The sequence below is a fragment of the Hemiscyllium ocellatum genome, chromosome 6, assembly GCF_020745735.1.
Source record: "Hemiscyllium ocellatum isolate sHemOce1 chromosome 6, sHemOce1.pat.X.cur, whole genome shotgun sequence".
Taxonomy (NCBI): Eukaryota; Metazoa; Chordata; class Chondrichthyes; order Orectolobiformes; family Hemiscylliidae; genus Hemiscyllium; species Hemiscyllium ocellatum.
In genome coordinates, this window is record NC_083406.1 from 74,895,543 (window position 1) to 74,917,636 (window position 22,094).

Below are 22,094 nucleotides of genomic sequence, written 5' to 3' on the forward strand. Positions count from 1 at the left end.
AATGGCTGGTTCTCCCTGTATTCCTTGTGATCTAACCTTGCTAACCAGTCTACCATGCAGAACTTTGTCAAACGCCTTACTGAAGTCCATATAGATCACATTCACTGCTCTGTCTTCATCAATCCTCTTCGTTTCTTCTTCAAAAAAAATTAATCAAGTTAGTGTGACACTATTTCCCTTGCACAAAGCCATATTGACTATCCCTAATTAGTCCTTGCCTTTCCAAATATATATAAATTCTGTACCTCCGGATCCCCTCCAACAACTTAACCACCACTGATGTCAGGCTCGCTGACTTAAGAGTCAACCTTCTTATGAGACAGATTCTTGCTAGCAAACAGTGACAGCCCTATTCAAATGCATGAGCATCCTCATTCATGTGTCATTTCACTTCATTAATATGTAGTTTCCTATTCTTCCACACATTTTGTGGAATCTAGACAATGACAATTACCAACATAAAGTCAGAGCAATAACCTGGCATCTTTAGCTCATTATGTTCCTTTTTGGCAATCTCGCCAACATCTCTGGGCATGCTTCATGGACAGCAACCACATTGTAATTCTAAGGACAATGTAGCTCTGGTACCTGTTTAGAAACTTAATATTCCTGCATCTGGCTTTTGCTAATTCTAAAATGTAACTTTTTTCAATTGTAGGTTGTACCAGGTGATAAGAAAGACAAAATACTGGTGTTCTTTAAGATGCGCCCAGATGTCATTACTGAGGATAACTTACACACCAATATACTTGTATCATCTATGCTGGATTCACCTATAATCGCTCTTTATCAAGCAATTCGTCAAATATTTGCACCAGTACTTTTGAAGGCGAGTATGCAAGTGTCTTTTGAACAGAAACTTCTTTTGATTTCATACTTATTTCAAAAACTAAAATAAATAATGGAATAAGTTGTGATGTTTCGTTTGATTGATTGTGATGCCTCATTGGGATAGCAATTCTGTAATTTTATAGTTGTTGCAGAAGTTAAAGATTTTATCAATATGCTTGCAAATTGCCCAATTTACCTGTCAGATAGATCTAGATTAACAGAAAATGTGGACCAGGTTTCTGTGCTTAAGAAAAACTACTATTTATTGCAAATAAATAGATTCTAACCACAGGTAAATAACTGTGAACTGATGACATAAATTCTACAAATTAAAACTCTAACAACTCCCCCTACACACATATAGATAGACAAAAAAAGATAGTGTTGGGGTGGATGGAGGAAGATAACTGGGGAAGCAGTTCATTGACTCCAGTTCACAGGGTTTGCTGAAGTAATCTTTTTGCTTGCTAGGGTTTTCTGTTCTTCAATCTCTCTTCTTCAGGTGCTTTTCATTTCTTAAGAGAAGGCACAGACAATTACTATACTAAGTGGAAAATCTCTTATTTACTGGTTAAAGGCCTCAGCTTCTTATAACTGGTGAGAGAACATAAAACTGACTTTCTTCAGCTTTAGAGCATTTTACGAGAGGGAAAGGCATACCCTTCTCCCTTGCAACAGTCAAAGGGTGACTGCCAGTTTGAGCATTTCCACAAGCATTTTAGCTATTCAGAAGCCAATCATAGTTGTTGTCAGTCAGATGGGCATTGTCATCCACAACTGGTCAAGCTCCACGCACCAATCAGCAGCCTATTGCCAAGTGAATTATGCTTTTGTACAGATCTGATGGTAGCCTGTCTGCAAATAGCCTGAAGAAACTGCCTGGACAAAGCAATAGTGTAAGTGGACTCTGTAATTGTTTAATCCTCTATGATGTAAGACATCATAAAATAATGTAGACATGAGAATATTTTCCAGACTCTTGTCCTTTTTGCCTTTTGTTTCAAAATTTTAATGGATCATTACTTACAGTTAATCTTGTTAACTATTTTGATAACTAACTGATTATAGTCAGAATTACATAATTGTTCAGTCTTTATGAATTTTAATTGATTAGATTCTTAAAATAGATTAATAGGTGAAGAGTTATAGATTGGGATTGTTTGGATACTCTTTCAAAGAGATACTGTAAACTTAAGATAAATTTATCTTAATTTTAATTTTAGGATGAGAAATGGAGTAAAAACTTTGATCCCAAATTGCAGAATTTACTTACTCAACTTGAAGCAGGTCTGGGATCCGTTGTAAGGCACTCAGATCATAGCCGCAGTGGAAGCAAATTTGGCGGTGAACAGGACACTTCAGGTTTGAAACTTGATATCACATTTAAAATCACATTTAAAGACTTTAAAATTTACTTGTCTCTTTCAGGTTTTCACAGCTTTCTCTTTGCAGATGTTTTGAACTCGGTAGTAGATTTATCCATGATTGCTGGAAATATTAACTAATTCATGATTAGATTTAGACATTTTATGTCCCTCTGTCTCCTTCCTTTCTCTATAACTTCCATCCTAGCTTAGTACAATAGACTAAAAACAACTTAATTAATTGTGTAATGGCTGTCCTCCGGTAAGTGTCCTTTCATTCCCCTTCTCCAGTCTCCATTGTATCCTTCATTCAACATTTTCTGGTTTTCTCAGTTTGGGGTTTCAAATTAAATCATCTTCTTTATTGGAGAAATGTAGTGCTCATTTTATTTTTCTTGCAGATTTTTATCTATGGAAAGCATTTTATGTAATTATAAGGATGGGAAATAATCCTATATGCTGCAAATGAGATTTATTGTGCAGTCCTTGCAGTGGTGAAAATGATCAACCTGAAAGTAGAGAAGTCTGTTGCAAGGCCAGGCCATGACCCAGTGTTGAGTGAAAACTTTCAGAGATGCGCAATTTTTACAGAAATGGAAAGTTAGATTACTCAGGGATATGCATGTCAGTAGTCAAATGGGAAAAGCTGCCAGAGTGCATACATTAGATAGTTTTGGCAGTGCCGTTGGCTGAGGAGAAGTTGAAGATCTTGAATGAGGCAACATCATAAGCTATAAAGCCATTTCATAGTTATCTATGGTGACCAGTTTTGAAAAGGGTTTGCAGAGTTCTACTTCAGACAAAACGTAATTTAATTTGGAATCTTGGACAAATGAATCACAGGTATCTGCTGAAGTCCTTTAGCATAGCCCCCAATATATTTCACATGCCTTTATAGGATGTCTATCCTAGCTATTTTACTGCTCATCAACCCTGACCACTTCACAGAAATAAGTAGAAGGGAGGCAATACTAACAAAGGGTGATCTAATCAAGTTGTTTCAAACTATGAGAGTGATAGGACAGAGAGATACAGGGAAATAATAATAGTAAGGCCAATTTTCTTAAAGCCATCAGCAGGCTGAATTAAGTTGAGTGAGAACACAAACACCCATGCAACATCTGCTGGGAAAATGACTCAGCTTCACGCCATCTCATCATACTCGGCTGTCTTTAATTTCATGAATGATGTCAATTCAGGGTTGCAGGTTTCTGCTGCAGGTCTTCGTATAATTGAACAAGCTGATTCTCACAGATCTTTGGGCACATAGGGCAGGATTACCATTGAGGTAGTGGGATCCAGCGAACAGTGTTTGCTTCATATCCAGTATGTGGGTTTGTCTCATCGTTAAGGCGTTGGGACTCAAAAGCATGATGCAGCCTAATGGACACATTTTTGCCATTCTGAGCAATTAGTAGCAAACTCCACCCAGTAATTAAAATCAATGTTACTGTGCTTCACATAGAACTACCAGAGTGTCTTTGAAGCCTTTGCTTTATCTACCCAAAAGATTGGATCATTTAACAGTTTAGAAAGCAAGATCTTGTGGGGGCCCACCATTCTGACTATCTGAACAGGTGTTCTGTACTTTAGAATTGATTTTGTAAGAGTTTCTCCCAATACTTGTGGAGCTGGCGGTCCTTCCACTGAATGCAGAATATATGGCAAAGACACGGTTGGAATTTCTCTCGAATTGTGTGTTGCTCATACACAGTACAGATTTCACTGCTGTGCAGGAGTGTGGTGACACTAACTGTGTAGTAGGACTTTTTCAGATTAGATTAGATTACTTACAGTGTGGAAACAGGCCCTTCGGCCCAACAAGTCCACACCTACCCGCCGAAGTGCAACCCACCCATACCCCTATACTTACCCCTTATCTAACACTACAGACAATTTAGCATGGCCAATTCACCTGACCTGCACATCTTTGGACTGTGGGAGGAAACCGGAGCACCCGGAGGAAACCCACGCAGACACGGGGAGAACTTGCAAACTCCACACAGTCAGTCGCCTGAGGCGGGAATTGAACCTGGGTCTCTGGCGCTGTGAGGCAGCAGTGCTAACCACTGTGCCACCGTGCCGCCCACAATTTGTTGACTTTGGATATCTTTACGGTGTGATGTAAAGAGTGTTGTAACTTTGGGGTTTTGATTTTTGAGTTAGTAATGTGGATTTTCTGTGTGCGCGAAGTTTATAATTAATGTGCAAGTTTTTCTCTAGCCATAGTGATTTCTTTTAAAACAGTTTTTGCAGTCTAAGTTTAGAATTAATAGCTTTTTTTCATATATTGTTTAGGTTTTATGATTGAACAAGATAAACAAGCTCCAGTTTAGAAAAGCTGAAGGGACACACCCATAGCTTGGAGGTGGAGGCTTTTATTAGTTTTACACTGAGTTTTGAGTGGTCCTTTGAAGTCCTTGAATGAAAATGGCTGTGTAGACAAATGGTTTCAAGAGGGGAAGGATATAACAAAACTTAGGGTAAAGAGTTAGTGTTAGTCCCAGACTAGAAATGTTGGGATAAAACCTTGACAGTTACTTGAACCTGAGTTTGTTTAAGCACAAATGCATGAATAGTTCCAGGAAGATGTTATCAACAGTTCTGGTCTATAAGTTCAAGTTACACATGACTTCAACCTATTGAGATTTCAGAGACAAGGGTTTTGCTCTGAGCACTATACAAGTGTTTTTTTGCGTACTGTACCAGGAATGCATTTTCTTTTTAGTTTAGAAAGGAATGTTTAATTGTATTATGTGCTGAAGTATTACTTTGTGTTTAAATAAAAACTTTGAATTGTGTAATAAGTAGATTATTTATTCTAATTTAACTCCTTTCATTAAAAAAATGTTGTTTTAATGTTAAGCAAAATCTGATCATTGTGGACTTGTGTTTCAGTGAGAAACCATTTAGTTAAAACCAAAACAAATCAAGCCAAGATCTATCTGGGATCTGACTTGTTCTTTTATGTTATCTGGGATCAGCATAGTAGTCAAATACTTGATGTCTTAACTTTGTAAAAAGATGACCTGGTTTGCATCTCTTTGGCAGTGGTGGCCTTTTTGAGATAGATGGTTGCCAAGATATGGGAATTGCTCAACAGTTCCAGAGTTTCCTTTGCATTTGAGAGGTGAAGTAGCTGACCAAGTGAGGTCATAGGGTCATAGAGTCATACAGCATGGAAACAGACCCTTCAGTTCAACCAGTCCATACTGAACATAATCCCAAATTAAACTGGTCCCGTCCGCCTGCTCTTGGCCCATGTCCCTCCAAACCTTTCTTATTCATGTACAAGGGAACCTCGATTATCCGAACGTGATGGGTGGGCAGCATTTCGTTTGGATAATCAATTATTTGGTTAATCGATTAAATGCCTTTCCTCTGGGGCTTGGAGTTTTTAAAGTCTCCTCCTTGTTCAGGAGACCTCAGCAGCACACTGTGCAGAAGACCCCGCCCCCAACACCACCCCCCCCGCCCCCAAACCCGTCCAACACCTCCCCCGCCCCCAACACTATGCCCCAGCCCCCAACCCTGCTCTCCTGCTCCCAATCCCGTGCAACAACTCCTTCTGCCCCCAACACAGCCTCCCTGCCCCCAAACCCGTCCAACACCTCTCCCCTCCCCCAACACCACCCACCTGCCCCCAAACCCGTGCAACACCTTCCCATGGTCCCAACACCACCCACCTGCCTCCAAATCCATGCAACACCTCCCCCCAGCCTCAACATCGCCCCCAACACCACACCCTGCCACCAAACGTGTGCAACACCTTTCCCTGCCCCCAACACCACCCCCATCCCCAAACCCTTGCAACACCTCCCCCCACCCCCACCCCCAAAACACCACCCCCCGCCTCCAAACCCATGCAACAGCTCCCCTGCCTCCAACACCACCCTCCGCCCCAACATTGCGCCTCCCCGCCCCAATCCCCATCCCCGTGCATACCCGCCCCTTCTCCAGGGCAGCTAGACTGAACACCAACAACAAGACTGCGGTAGTTGCCTTCGTGGGGTAAATCTCCAAGTAGCATGCATACGCAGCCACAGCCACACACATAACTTTTTACTGCAACCTTTTGACAGGTTTCACGTTTGCTCTGAACAGGACAATGCTGGAGAGATAATGTGGGGATCGGGGGTTTAGGATACACCCCTCTGTGAGACTCCAGGGAAAGTGTGGGTTGAGAGAAAGGGCGGGCAGTCAGTCATTTGGAGACGGTGCCTGTTTAATCACTGTAAACAAAAGATGCGATCACTGCTGGAAATACGTCTTTGATGTAATGTTTCCATTGGGACCTTGAGATTTCCTTGGATAATCTGATTTTCGGATAATTGATATTTGGATAGTTGAGGTTCTTCTGTACTTATCCAAATGTTTTTTAAATGTTGTAATTGTGACCACATCCACTACTTCCTCAGGAAATTCATTTCACATTTGAACCACTCTCTGTTGAAAACATTTGTCCCTCATGTCTTTTTTAAATCTCTTTCCTCTTGCCTCAAAAATATGCCTCTACACTTGAAATCCTCCATCCCTTAGGGAAAAGAAACCTACTATGAACCCTATCTCTGCCAGTCATTATTTTATAAACTTCTACAACATCACCTCTCAACCTCCTGCGCTCCAGTGGAAACAGTCCCAGCCTATCCAGTCTTTCTTTATAACTCAAACCTTCCATTTGTGGTGACATCCTGATAAATCTCTTCTGAGCCCTCTGCATCTTAATAGTATTCTTCTTATAACTGGGCAACAAAACTGGACACAGTACTCCAGAGAAGGCCTCACCAATGTCCTGTGCAACCTCAACATGACTTCCCAACTCTTATACTCAAAGGACTGAGCAATGAAGACAAGCGTGCTAAAAGCTTTTTTAACCACCATGTCTATGTGTGATGCAAACCTCAAAGAATTGTGATATGTGCTGTTCTTTTATGCAGAATTCCAAGTCTGGCTGAGCTTCTGAGATGCAGAGTTGAAGACATTGTGAGTGACTTGCACATTTGGTACAGAGTGAGCAGTCACCAATAAACCATAGCTTGTGTAAATCTGTGGTGGCTAGTTTAGTTTTAGCACTGGAGTGGATAAGGTTAAAGAGATTTCCATTTAGGTAGTATTCATTTCTGACACTGGAATGCAGTTGACCTTTGATGAGGTGAATAGAGATTGCCAGTAGATTTTAAAATGATATGGAGCTGTCACACAGCCTTGTCCGTCCTCAGTCTGGATTTTGAAGGCTTCTGTTTCAATCTCCCACTCAAGCCAATTGTAGTCTTGTCATCATGAACTTCTAAGATTGTGATAACATTTTCTTTGTTAACCGTATCTTTGGAGCACAATCCACAGATGCTCATAATTTTCTGTGTCAATGATGAAGTGTCCATGTTCGTAAGATACCCATGACTATTGCAAATAATACAACTTCCAGACAGCTGGAGGAAGCTGTAAGAGCTCTGTCACTTCTGCACTGGCAATAGTTACTGTTCCATTCATTTAATCTCTCAAAGCAACCATAGCAACTCAGTAACTTCAGTTTCATAAGTATGCATGTGAATCCTCATCAAAGCTATGTTGCAGATTCACACCATGACTTTCCTTACTGCATCTGATTTTTGCAACCCCAATTATTCTATTGTCAGTACCATAGAGAAGAAATGATCTCCATCTTCAAAAAAACTTCCTGAATCATTGATTCCTTCGCTATCAACTGAGCCCACATCCTACCACCTTCAATATTAGCAGTTAGTGACTATTGACACAGTGTTGCCTAAGCTCAGGAATATTATTAATATTTGTTGCCTGAAGACTGGAGTGTTATTGCTGGGTGTTATCTAAAGTTGAAGTGTCAACAGTGTGGGCAGTCTGAAAGCATGAATGTCAATGTTGTGTTGTCTGAAGTCAAGAATATTAGTTTTGTGCACTTTTTTACTAGGTTACATAATGCTTGAAGGCTTTCAGTATCAGTTATTGATGTGAACAAATTATACATTTAAGGCAGAATGTTGGGCAAGTATTAGTACCTCTTACTTCCCTGCGTTGTTTATACACTAGAGGATACTATGTTCCTTTTTTAAAATATTCTTATGCAGACCATTAGGCTTAGTCTGATGTACTTATGTTTCTCATTTACATGCCATAAGCATTTTTATTAGTTATTATGTCTTTGAGTGTTTGATTGCACAGACTTCAAACTGTATGGGGCGTTTTTCCAGTCATATTTAGGCTTTGTGAACAGCTCCATTAAAACTTTTATCTCATTCCTAAAAACAACAGACAAGGGAAGTAAACATCTGGCCATTTTGTCGTAAGAAACCGTCATAAGGCAAAAGAGCTGAAAGTTCTTGAAGGGTGTTGCATATTAAACCATTATGCATCTGTCTAGTTCATTTTGACCTCTCCTGTTCATCCAGTATTTCACCTGTGTCTAGAACGGCATAAATTAATAGAAAGCAGGGTGAGCTTTCTATATGTTGGTAGTGAAACAATTTACTTTAATTGAAAGGAATGCTTAGATTTGGGTTATATTAATCCAAATATTGTAGTAAATGAAGACATAGGTTTTCAGTACTCTGAGAAATTGTGGGAAAGGTTAGGGTTAGGGTTAGGGTTAGGATCAGGGTTAGGGTGTAGAAAACATGCTTAACCAAATAAAGAAAAAGCCGTATGTGCCAATTACTCAGGAATTGTTGGTGAGTTGGTTTTCACATTTGAGTTTTTGTCCTCTTATCCCATTATCTTTATTTGATTTTTAATGCTTGAATTGAGGATTTCCCTTTGCTATTCTTGTACTGCCTCTCCAAATTGAAAGAAATTGAGCATTAGTGAGGGTTTGTGGCTGTTTTCCAATGCAGGATTGATGGAGAGAGAGCATTTTGGTGCTTGCTGACTTAAGGACACAATGAACAAAATTCTTGCAAGAACATTTGTTGGCATTTATTCTCAAATTGGATGATGTATCAGTCCTGATATATGAAGACTTTGAGCTTTATTGGAGAACCAGAATTATTATAGGCAAGGCATACTGTTTGTAAAACAGGTAATCAGTAAGAAATCTGCTACAAGTGTTGCATATCGGTAATTATGTTACATAAACTTTTTATGTCTATTTTGAAAGGAATTTTGGAACCCAGTGATGAATTTCAGTTCTGGGCTGAAGTTGCTGCAAGTGATGATAAACCAGACAGAAAAGAGAGAGCCCAGCATTTTGAAGAATTCTTTCAAACAATTTCACAGGTTTGTTTTATACCAAAAGCCTTTGCAGATGAAATTGTCAGTTAAAAGAAATTTAGCACGCTTTATATCTTTTTATGTAAGATTTAATGCCAGTGTGAAAAAGAATGCAAAACAACAGAAAACAGTGCAGCACAGGAACAGGCCCTTTGGCCCTTCATGTCTGTGCCGACCATGTTGCCATTCTAAATTAATCCCATCTGCCTGCACCTGGTCTGTATCCCTCTATTCATTATCTGTTCAAATATCTGTCTCAAAGCTTTTTTAACATTGCTATCGTATCTGTTTCTACCACCTCCCCACAGGCACCTACCACCCTCTCTGTAAAAATAAAACTTGCCTCGCACATCTTCTTTAAACTTTCTCCCTTTCACATTAAATCTGTGCTCCTTAATATTTGACATCCCCACTCTGGGGAAAAAAAACCTCCCGACTATCCACCCTGTCCATGCCTCATAATATTATACACTTCAGCCTCCCTCACTTTAGTGAAACAATCCAAGTTTATCCAACCTCTCCTTATGGCTAATTCACTCCAGTCCAGGCAACATCCTGGTAAACATTGTTTGCACTCTCTCCAAATCCTCCACATTGTTCTTACAGAATGGTAACCAGAATTGTACACAATACTCAAGTTTTAGGCAGCTGCAACATGATTTACCAACTACAATACTCCATGCGCTGACCAATGAAGGCAAACATGATGCGTGCCTTTACTGCTTTATTCACTTAGAAACATAGAAACATAGAAAAAAAAAAGCGCAGTACAGGCCCTTCGGTCCTCGATGTTGCGCCGACCGAAGCCTACCTAACCTACACTAGCCCAATAACCTCCATATGCTTATCCAATGCCCGCTTAAATAACCATAAAGAGGGAGAGTCCACCACTGCTACTGGCAGGGCATTCCATGAACTCACAACCCGCTGAGTAAAGAATCTACCCCTAACATCTGTCCTATACCTACCACACCTTAATTTAAAGCTGTGTCCCCTAGTAACAGCTGACTCCATTGGCGGAAAAAGGTTCTCACTGTCAACCCTACCTAAACCCCTAATCATCTTGTACACCTCTATCAAATCTCCCCTAAACCTTCTTTTCTCCAATGAGAACAGCCCCAAGTGCCTCAGCCTTTCCTCATACGATCTTCCTACCATGCCAGGCAACATCCTGGTAAACCTCCTCTGCACTCGTTCCAATGCCTCCACATCCTTCCTATAGTATGGCGACCAAAACTGCACACAATACTCCAGATGAGGCCGCACCAGAGTCTTATACAACTGCAACATGACCTCAGGACTCCGGAACTCAATTCCTCTACCAATAAAGCCCAGTACACCATATGCCTTCTTCACAGCACTATTTACCTGGGTGGCAACTTTCAGAGATCTGTGTACATGGACACCAAGATCCCTCTGCTCATCCACGCTACCAAGTAGCCTACCATTAGCCCAGTAATCCATCCTCTTGTTACTCCTACCAAAGTGAATGACTTCACACTTAGCTACATTGAACTCCATTTGCCACCTTTCTGCCCAGCTCTGCAACTTATCTATATCCCGCTGTAACCTGCCACATCCTTCTTCGCTGTCCACAACTCCACCGACTTTCGTGTCATCCGCAAACTTGCTCACCCAGCCTTCAAGCCCCTCCTCTAGGTCATTTATAAAAATGACAAACAGCAATGGTCCCAAAACAGATCCTTGTGGAACACCGCTAGTAACTGCACTCCAAGATGAACCTATACCATCAACTACTACCCTCTGTCTCCTTCCAGCCAGCCAATTCCTAATCCAAACCTCTAATGCACTCTCAATGCCATACCTCCGTAGTTTTTGCATTAGCCTGCCATGGGGTACCTTATCGAATGCCTTGCTAAAATCCATATACACCACATCTACTGCTTTACCCTCGTCCACTTCCTTGGTCACCTTCTCAAAGAACTCAATAAGGTTTGTGAGGCACGACCTGCCCTTCACAAAACCATGCTGACTATCCTTGATCACATTATTCCTATCCAGATGTTCATAAATCCTATCCTTTACAATTCTTTCTAAGACTTTGCCCAAAACAGAAGTGAGACTCACTGGCCTATAGTTACTAGGGTTATCCCTACTCCCCTTCTTGAACAAGGGGACCACATTCGCTATCCTCCAGTCTTCTGGCACTATTCCCGTAGACAACGACGACATAAAAATCAAAGCCAATGGCTCCGTTATCTCCTCCCTAGCTTCCCAGAGGTTCCTAGGATAAATGCCATCAGGCCCAGGGGACTTATCTATTTTCATCCTTTCCAGTATTCCCCAGACCTCTTCCCTACATACCTCAAGGCCATCCATTCTAATCACTAGTGACTCAATATTCACATCAGCAACAGTGTCCTGTTCCTGAGTGAATACTGACGAAAAGTATTGATTTAGTGTCTCTCCAATCTCCTCCGCCTCCACGCACAACTTCCCACTACTATCCTTGACTGGACTGATACCTACCCTAGTCATCCTTTTATTCCTGACATACCTATAGAAAGCCTTTTGGTTTTCCCTAATCCTACCAACTAAGGACTTTTCATGCCCCCTTCTCGCTCCTCTTAGCTCTCTCTTTAGATCCTTCCTGGCTACCTTATAACTCTCAATCGCCCCAACTGAACCTTCACGCCGCCTCTTTACATAGGCCGCCCTCTTCCCTTTCACAAGGGATTCCAATTCCTTATTAAACCACGGCTCCCTCACAAGACCCTTTACTCCCTGCCTGACTGGTACATACTTATCAAGGACACCCATTAGCTGTTCCTTGAACAATCTCCACATATCATTTGTGTTCTTCCCTTGAAGCCTATTTTTCCAATCCACGCATCCTAAGTCATGCCTCACTGCATCATAATTTCCCTGCCCCCAGCTATAACTCTTGCCGTGCAGTGCACACTTATCCCTCTCCATCACTAGAGTAAAAGTCACCGAGTTGTGGTCACTGTCCCCGAAGTGCTCACCTACCTCCAAGTCCTAACACCTGGCCTGGTTCATTACCTAGAACCAAATCCAGTATAGCCTCACCCCTTGTTGGCCTGTCTACATATTGTGTCAGGAAACCCTCCTGCACACATTGGACAGACACCAACCCATCTAACGAACTCGAGCTATAGCTTTCCCAGTCAATATCTGGGAAGTTAAAGTCCCCCATTACAACCACCCTGCTACTTTCACTCTTCTCCTGAATCATCCTTGCAATACTTTCCTCTACTTCTCTCGGACTATTAGGAGGCCTGTAGAAAACTCCTTACAGGGTGACCTCACCTTTCCTATTTCTAACCTCAGCCCAAACTACCTCAGATGGCAAGTCTTCCTCCATCGTCCTTTCCACCGCTGTAATACTATCCTTGACAAGCAATGCCACACCTCCCCCTCTTTTACCCCCCATCTCTGACCCTACTAAAACATTTAAACCCTGGAACCTGCAACAGCCATTCCTGTCCCTGTTCTACCCACGTCTCTGTAATGGCCACAACATGGAAGTCCCAGGTACCAACCCACACTGCAAGTTCACCTACCTTATTTCTTATACTTCTGGCATTGAAGTAAACACACTTCAAGCCACCTTCCTGTTTACAGGCACCCTCCTTCGAGATCGATGCCTTGTTCCTAACCTCCCTACACTCAAGGTCCTGTACCCTAAAGCTACAGTCTAGGTTCCCATGCCCCTGCAGAGTTAGTTTAAACCCTCCCAAAGAGCACTAGCAAACCTCCCCCCAAGGATACTGGTGCCCCTCAGGTTCAGGTGTAGACCATCCTGTTTATAGAGGTCCCACCTTCCCCAGAAAGAACCCCAGTTTTCCAGAAACTGGAATCCCTCCCTCCTGCACCATCCCTGTAGCCACGCATTTAACTGCTCTCTCTCCCTATTCCTCGACTCTCTATTACGTGGCACGGGTAACAAACCAGAGACAACAACTCTGTTCGTTCTAGCTCTGAGCTTCCAACCTAGCTCCCTGAAAGCCTGCCTAACATCCTCACCCCTCTTCCTACCCATGTCATTGGTGCCAACGTGGACCACGACTTCGGGCTGCTCCCCCTCCCCCTTAAGGACCTGGAAAACACGATCAGAGACATCACGTACCCTTGCACCTGGGAGGCAACATACCAATCGAGAGTCTCTGTCGCCCCCACAAAACCGCCTATCTGTGCCCCTCACTAATGAGTCCCCAATAACTATTGTTCTACCTTTCTCCACCCTTCCCTTCTGAGCAACGGGGACAGGCTCCGTGCCAGAGGCCTGAACCTCGTTGCTTACCCCTAGTAAGTCATCCCCCCCCACAAGTACCTGAAACGGTATACTTGTTCTTGAGGGGAATGACCGCAGGGGGTCCCTGCACTGGCTGCTTCCTCCCACTCCCACTCACTGTCACCCATTTCTCTATAACTTTCGGAGTAACTACTTCCCTAAAGCTCTGATCTATAACCACCTCTGCCTCCCGAATGATCCTAGGTTCATCCAACTCCAGCTCCAGTTCCCTAACACGGTCTTGGAGGAGCTGCAGATGGGTGCACTTCTTGCAAGTGTAATCAGCAGGGACGCTAATGGCTTCCCTCACCTCATACATGTTGCAAGAGGAACATTGCACTGCCTGCACTGCCATCCCTCTAAAAGGAAAACTTTAAAAACTAGATCTAAAGAAACAAACAAGCAAAATGCAGCACTTACCTGCTTACCACAACGGGTCTTATTAGGTTGTGCTGCCACTTTCAGGGAACTATGGAGTTGCACCCCAAGATCCTTCTGTATATCGGTGCTTCTAAGTACCCTGCCATTTACTGTGTACCCTTTGCTTGCATTTGACCTGCCAAAATGCATTATCTCATACTTGTCTGGATTAAATTCCATAGAACATAGCACATAGAACAACAGCACAGGAACGGGCCTTCGGCTCACAATGTTGTGTCAAACATGATGCTAAATTAAACTAATTCCTTCTACCTGCCCTTGGTCCCTATCACTGTATTCTTTGCATATTCTTGTGCTTATCTAAAAGTCTCTTAAGTGTCCCTATTGTATCTATCATCATCATCATTCCTGTCAGCTCATTCCAGACTCCTACCACTCTTAGTGTAAAATAAACTTGCCCCTCACATCTCCTTTGAAGTTTCCCCCTCTTACATTAAATGCATGCCTCCTAGATTTAGACATTTCAACTCTGGGAAAAAGATTCTGACCATCAACCCTATCTATGCATCTCATAATTTGATAGACTTCTATCAAGTCTTCCCTTAGCCTCTGTTGCTCCAGAGAAAACAATCTGAGTTTTTCTAGCCACTCCTTTTAGCTTATTCCCTGACACCCGGGCAGCATCCTGGTAAACCTCTTTTGCATCTCTCCAAAGTCTCCACATCCTTCCTGTAATATGGTGACCAGATTGAATGCAATATTTAGTGTGGCCTAACTAAAGTCTTACAAAACCGCACCTGCCATTTTTTTGCCAAACTTTCCAATGATCTAAATTCTGCTATATCCTTTGACAACCTTCCTCACTATCTACAACAGTGCCAATTTTTATGTCATCTGCAAACTTAACGATCAATCCAGCTTCATTTTCATCCAAATCATTTGTATAAATTACAAACAGTGGAGGTCCCAGCACTGATTACAGACATTCAGTCAGAAAAACACCCCTTCACAATACTCTGTCTTCTAGACCAAAACAATTTTGGATCTAACTTACCAACTCAGCTTGGATCCCATGTGACTTAATCTTTCTGACAAGCCTGCCATGAGGGACCTTGTCAAATGCTTTAGTAAAGTCCATGTAGACAACATTCACTGCCCTACCCTCATCAATAACCTCTGTCACTTCCTCAAAAACTCAATCAAATTTGTGAGTAGACCTCTCCAGCACAAAACCATGCTGACAATCCCAATAATTGCATTCTTTTCTAAGTGTAAATAAATCATGTCCTTGCTTTTTGTCATTTACATAAATTATTTGGATGTTATTAAGTTTGCAGATTATACCAAAATTGGAAGTGCAGTGATCAGCGAAAAGGGTTACCTCAGAGTACAATGGGATCTTGATCAGATGAGCTATTGGGCCGAGGAGCGGCGAATGGGTTAACTTTAGATAAATGTGAGGTGCTGCACTTTGGAAAGGCAAGTCAGGGTAGGACTGATACACTTAATGGTAAGGTGCTAGAAAATGTTGTTGTACAAAGAGGCCTGGGTCGGTGATTCACCCTGACCAAACCTGTGCTGTGCCAGGCAGGAAGATCGCTGAGAGTCTCGCACTCCTCAGGGATACGATTGCCTACGTGCAGGACAGAGGGTTGGACGCCTGCCTGATCAGCCTGGACCAGGAGAAAGCCTTTGACAGGATATCACACATGTATATGAGAGATGTTCTCTCCAAAATGGGCTTTGGGGAGGGAATCTGCAATTGGATCAGACTGCTCTACACCAACATCGTCAGTGCAGTCTCAATCAATGGGTGGGAATCAGATAGCTTCCCAGTCAGATCTGGAGTCAGGCAGGGCTGCCCTCTCTCTCCAGCCTTGTTTGTGTGCTGCATAGAGCCATTTGCCGAGTCCATCAGGAAGGATGCGAGCCTGAGAGGGGTGACTATTCCGGGCAGCGGGGGCCTGCAGGTTAAGGCCTCCCTGTACATGGATGACGTCGCCGTTTTCTGCTCGGATCCACTGTCCGTGCGCAGACTCATGTGCATTTGTGACCAGTTCGAACGGGCCTCGGGGGCCAAGGTAAACCGAGGCAAGAGCGAGGCCATGCTCTCGGGAACTGGGCCGACCAATCCTCGATCCCCTTCACCGTCAGGACCGACCACCTGAAGGTGGTGGGTATTTGGTTCGGGGGGGCTGGGGCGTGTGCCAAGTCTTGGGAGGAGTGTATCAGTAAAGTGAGGCAGAAACTGGGCAGATGGAGGCTACGGTCGCTCTCCATCACGGGAAAAAACCTGGTCATCAGGTGTGAGGCACTGTCATTGCTGTTGTACGTGGCACAGGTCTGGCCTATTCCCAGAACCTGCGCCGCTGCAGTCGCCCGGGCCATCTTCCAGTTCATATGGAGTTCAAAGATGGACCGGGTCCGAAGGGACTCACTATACAAAGATCTGGGCAACGGGGGAAAAAATACACCCAATGCCACCCTCACCCTGATGGCCACCTTTGTGTGTGGCTGCATCAAGCTGTGTGTGGATCCCCGGTACGCAAACACCAAGTGTCACTACGTACTGAGGTTCTACCTGTCCCCGGTGTTGCGAAGGATGGGCCTGGCCTCGCTGCCGCGGAACGCTCCGAGTAGTTGGACCGTTCCGTACCACCTGTCCTTCGTGGAGAAATTTCTGAAGAAAAACACCTTTGACCACAAGTCCATCAGGAAGTGGTCAGCACGTAGCGTCCTCGAGACCCTTCGGGAAAAGGAGAGGGCGGATCCTGTTGAGTGGTTCCCTGAGCAGACTGTCAAAGCAATTTGGCAGAATGCCTCATCGCCAGAACTTTCCAACAAGCACTAAGACATGGCTTGGCTGGTGGTGAGAAGGGCTCTACCTGTGAGATCATTTATGCACGCCCGGACTCTCAGCCGCACCGCACGCTGCCCTCGAAGCGGCTGCGGGGGGGACGAGACTGTCACACACCTCCTTCTGGAATGTGCCTATGCAGAGGAAGTCTGGAGAGGAATGCAGTGGTATTTGTCAAGGTTCGTCCCGAGCAGCGCCGTGACGCGGGACTCCGTGCTCTACGGCCTGTTCCCCGGGACGCACACCGAGACGAACATCAACTGCGCCTGGAGGATCATCAACTCGGTGAAGGACGCTCTCTGGGTGGTCCGAAACCTGTTGATCTTCCAGCTGAAGGAGTTGACCCCGACTGAGTGTTGCAGACTGGCACATTCCAAGGTCCAGGACTACGTGTTGAGGGACGCGCTGAAGCTTGGGGCAGCTGCCGCCAAGGCGCGGTGGGGAAAGACCACCGTTTAACATCTGCCTGTCGAAAGAAAAGCAGGGGGCCCATGCAGTCATTTGGGCTCTGCTGACGCCTTAGCTCAATATGTGAGTGAGAGATGCACTGATCTGTATGTAATAATGATAATTCGGAGCTGTGTATGTAAATGTGGAAATATGAATGGCATTACCTAATGTACAGTGTATCAAATTATTCTATGCATATTTTATGAATAAAGTATATTTTTGAAATAAAAAAAAGAGGCCTGGGAGTGCAGGTTCATGGTTCCTTGAAAGTGGAGTCGCAGGTAGATAGGATAGTAAAGAAGGCATTTGGTATACTTGCCTTTGCTGGTCAGTGCATTCAGTAATGTCATGTTGAAGCTGTAAAGGGACATTGGTTAGATCACTATTAGAATAATGCATGCAATTCTAGCCTCCCTGATATAGGAATGATGTGAAGCTTAAAATGGTTCAGAAAAGATTTACAACGATGTTGCCAGGGTTGGAATATTTGAGCTATAGGGAGAGGCCGAGTAGGCTCGGGCTATTTTCCCTGGAGCGTCAAGGCTGAGGGATGACCTTATAGAGGTTTATAAAATCATGAGGGGTATGGATAGGCTGAGTAGTCAACGGTCTTTTCCCCAGGGTGAGGGAGTCCAAAACTAGAAAGCATAGGTTTAAGGTGAGAGGGGAAAGATTTAGAAGAGATCTAAGTGGTAACCTTTTAATGCAGAGAGCAGTGATTGTGTGGAATGAGCTGCCAGAGAAAGTGGTGGAGGCTGATATGATTACATCATTTAAAAGGCATCTGGATAGGTATATGAATAGGAAGGGTTGAGAGGGATATGGGCCAAATGCTGGCAAATGGGAGTAGATCTATTTAGGATATCTGATTGGTTGGATGAGTTGAACTAAAGGGTCTGTTTCTGTGCTGTATGAATCTTCTCCAATAATCTCCTTACCAATGATGCAAAGCTCACCAGCATGTGTTTTCCCAGATTATTGTTGTTACCCATCTTAAATAAAGGAACGACATTGGTTATTCTTCAGTCTTCTGGGAAGTTATCTGTGGCTAAAGACGATACAAACATCTCTGTCAAGTCACCAGCAATCTCCTCCTTTACCTTCCTCAGTGTTCTGGGATAAATTCCATTTGGCCTTGGGGACTTATGTGCCTTAGTGTTTTTCAAGACACCCAAAACCATCTCCTTCTTAATATCGACATTCCCTACAATATCAACAAACCCCTTCTAATCTTACCATCATCTGTATCCTTATCTTTGGTGAATACTGATGGGCGTACTCATTAAGGTTCTCACCCACTTCCGCTGGCCCTCTGCGTAAATTCTCTCCATTGTCCTTGAGTGGACTCACGCTTTCTCTGGCTACACTCTTGCTCTTGATATATGTATAAAATGACTTGAGATTCTCCTAAACTCTATTGACAAGAACAGTTCACAGCCCGTTTTCACCCTCCTAATTCCTTGTTTCAGTTCTTTCATGCTTCCTTTATATTCCTCAAGGGCTTTATCTGATTTCAGTTTTCTAAATATGCTTCCTTTTCATTTTTCACTAATCTATCAATTTCTCTTGTCATCGAGGATTCCTAACATCCTCACAGGAATATGCTAATCCTGAAGTCTGATTAAGTGGCATTTAAATTCATATGTCAGATGTGAATTTGCCCTCAAACAGCTATACCCAAACTTATTTCTCCAGTTCCTGCCAAACACTGATGGAATTAGCCGTCCCTCAACTTAGCACATTCACTCGAGGACCAGTTTTAACCTTATTCATTACTGTTATAGAATTTATGAAATTATGATCATTGTTCCTAAAATGGTCCCCCATTGAAACTTTTATATGTTGGAAGTTTAGTCATCAAATTGAAGTAGTTGAGGAAATAATTTGTTTTAGAGCACATGGCTTTTGGTCAAATGCTGATCATGTTTTGTGTTGGAATTGCTTTTCAGCTGACTTTGAAAAAATATTTGTAATTCTCAAATGTGATGGTTTATATCTAGTTTAGTGCTTTTATTGACTTCACACAATTGTTTTTTTCTCTTTGCTGCACACTTTTCTAGATCCTTCTGATTTATGCCATGGAAGTGCTGCTTAAAAGTTGAGGCAAGTTCAGCATTGTATAAATTGGAAATTTTCTTAACTATATTTCTCTCTTTTGCTTTCTTAGCAGTACAACAATTTGGATGCTCTTTCTTTAGCTGACGTTGTGGACTTGGTTGAGACTACCCGTGATACTGTGGATGATGTATGGAGACAAACTGAGCATGATTTTTACCCAGAGCCACGAATGCACCATCTGCTGGATGTCATAGGTACTGTCTTTGAAAGAATAAGTAACTTGTCGGTGTACAATTGGACTGTCCATTTCTTTCAGTGGGTCATATCTAAACATTCTCCTCATGTCTCAGAGCTAACAAAAAAGGACCTGGATTTGTTTAGTGCCTTTCAAGAATATCAAACTTTTCAAAGCACATTCACAGCTAATAAGTACTTTTAAGCTGCATGCTCTTGTTGTGCACAAATTGGATGCCATAATTTGTGTATCACAAGTTCCTGCAACAAAAATGTGGTAACAGTGCAATATGTTATATGTAAATAAAAGCAAAATACTGTGGATGCTGTAAGTCTGAAATGAACAGAGAAAGCAGTAGAGAGTCAGCATGTCTGGCAGAGTTAATGTTATTGCATCTGGTATGACTTCTTCAGAATTAATTATTTATAATACTATTGAGAAATAAATAATGACCAGGTCACTTGGGAAAGCTTTACTCCTCTTCTTTGAAATAGTGCTGTGAGATATTTTATAACCACTAACAAAGCAGATATGGCTTTGGTTTAGTTTCTCATTTTTATATTAAAAAAGTGCCTTCAACAGTGCAACAGTTTCCTGGTACTGGACTGGAATGTAAACCTTGATATTTGTGCTTGAACCTTGCACTTGGTCTTGAACCCTGTTCTTCGTGTCTAAGAGAAGGGAGTGCCACCAAATGATAAAATTCACTGTACATATCACATTTATTTGTTAATGTATGTAATGTTTCACATTGTCAGGAATATGCATTTTTACTAGCATATTGAGAATTATGATCTCAAGGGCTATATTAATATATGTTGATAAAATACAGCTTTGCTATGAATGATTATACACCTTAAAAGTAGACAGAATTTGATGCCATAAAAATGCATTTGTGCATATCTGTATTGAAAATATTTTTCTGTGAAGTTGAATATATTCCTGTTTTAGTATGAATTATTTTAGGTTGGAGCAAAATTTAAAAAAAGGACTATATGTCCTGAAAATGCTTTAAATGATGAACGTTCCTACGTTGTCATTTTATTGCAAATTTAATGATAAAATTTGTCAAAGTAACAGATTCCTAGCCATTTCTGAGTGACTAAACAGTACAATAATGTACATTACTATTAGGCAAATAAATGTTTCTGATTCCCTGCAGGATCACATTTTCTAATGGTCTTGTGGTTTGTCTGGTTAAAAAGTGCAAAAGACGTTGGTATGTCATCCTAGTCAATGCTTGAAAGCAGCCTGGAGTGTGTTTAGTTTGAAATTATTTGCTTGTTCCTGAGGGGGAAGATCCTAGCTTTCACTCCACCTCCAAAAATTAATTAGTGCTTAATAAGTATTTATTGTTAGGTGTAAGCCCTATCTATATTTTGATGCTCCATTGCATTTCACATTGGAACTTTGACCCTACCTTGGAAACAAAATATAAAGTTGTCTAAGTGCTAAAACATTAACTTTGCAATGTATCATAAGACCACAAGACCATAAGACATAGGAGCAGAAATTAGGCCATTCAGCCCATCGAATCTGCTCCACCATTCAATCATGGCAGATAAATTTCTTAACCGTATACTGTCACCTTCTCCCCGTAACCCTTGATCCGTTTGATACTCAAGAACCTAGCTAACTCAGTTTTAAATATACTTAATGACCTGCACTGCACAGCCTTCTATGGCAATGAATTTCATAGATTCACCACTCTCTAGCTGAAGAACTCTCTCCTTATCTCCATTCTGAAAGGTCTTCTCTTTACTCTAAAGTTGCACCCTCAGGTCCTAGTCTCTCCTACCAATGGAAACATCTTCCCAATATCTACTCTATCCAGGCCATTCAGTATTCTGTATGTTTCATTTAGCTCCCCTGTCAACCTCCTAAACTCCATCGAGTATAGACCCAGAGTCCTCAAACATTCCTCATATGTTGAGCTTTTCATCCTGGGACCATTCTCTTGACCCTCCTCTGAACATGCTCCAAGGCCAATACATCCTTCCTGAGATATGGGACCCAAACTGCACACAGTACTCCAAATGTGGTCTGACCAGAACCATATAGAACCTCAGAAGTACATTCCTGCTTTTATATTCAAGTCCTCTGAAAATAAATGCCGTCATTGCATTTGCTTTCCTAACTACTGACTCAACCTGCAAGTTTACCTTGAGAGGATCCTGGATAAGAATTCCCAAGTCTCTTTGCACTTCAGACTTCTGAATTTTCTCCCCATCTCGAAAATAGTTCATGCCTCTATTCTTCCTATTCTTCGTGACCTCAAAATTTCCTATATTGTACTCCATCTGCCACTTCTTAGCCCACTCTCCTAACCTGTCCAAATCCTTCTGCAGCCTCCCTGCTTCCTCAATGCTACCTGTCCCTCTACCTATCTATGTATCTTCTGCAAACATAGCCAGAATG

General features: G+C 42.4%; 1 protein-coding gene across 1 annotated transcript in view; it reads left to right on the forward strand.

The window, feature by feature from the left end:
- dync2h1 (dynein cytoplasmic 2 heavy chain 1) overlaps window positions 1–22,094 on the forward strand; it is a 561,613-nt gene that overhangs the window by 17,136 nt on the left and 522,383 nt on the right. The window contains exons 3-6 of the mRNA XM_060826048.1: window positions 659–829; window positions 2,055–2,193; window positions 9,307–9,425; window positions 19,551–19,695. Coding sequence (XP_060682031.1) covers window positions 659–829; window positions 2,055–2,193; window positions 9,307–9,425; window positions 19,551–19,695 — 574 coding nt within the window. The remainder of the gene's footprint in view (window positions 1–658; window positions 830–2,054; window positions 2,194–9,306; window positions 9,426–19,550; window positions 19,696–22,094) is intronic.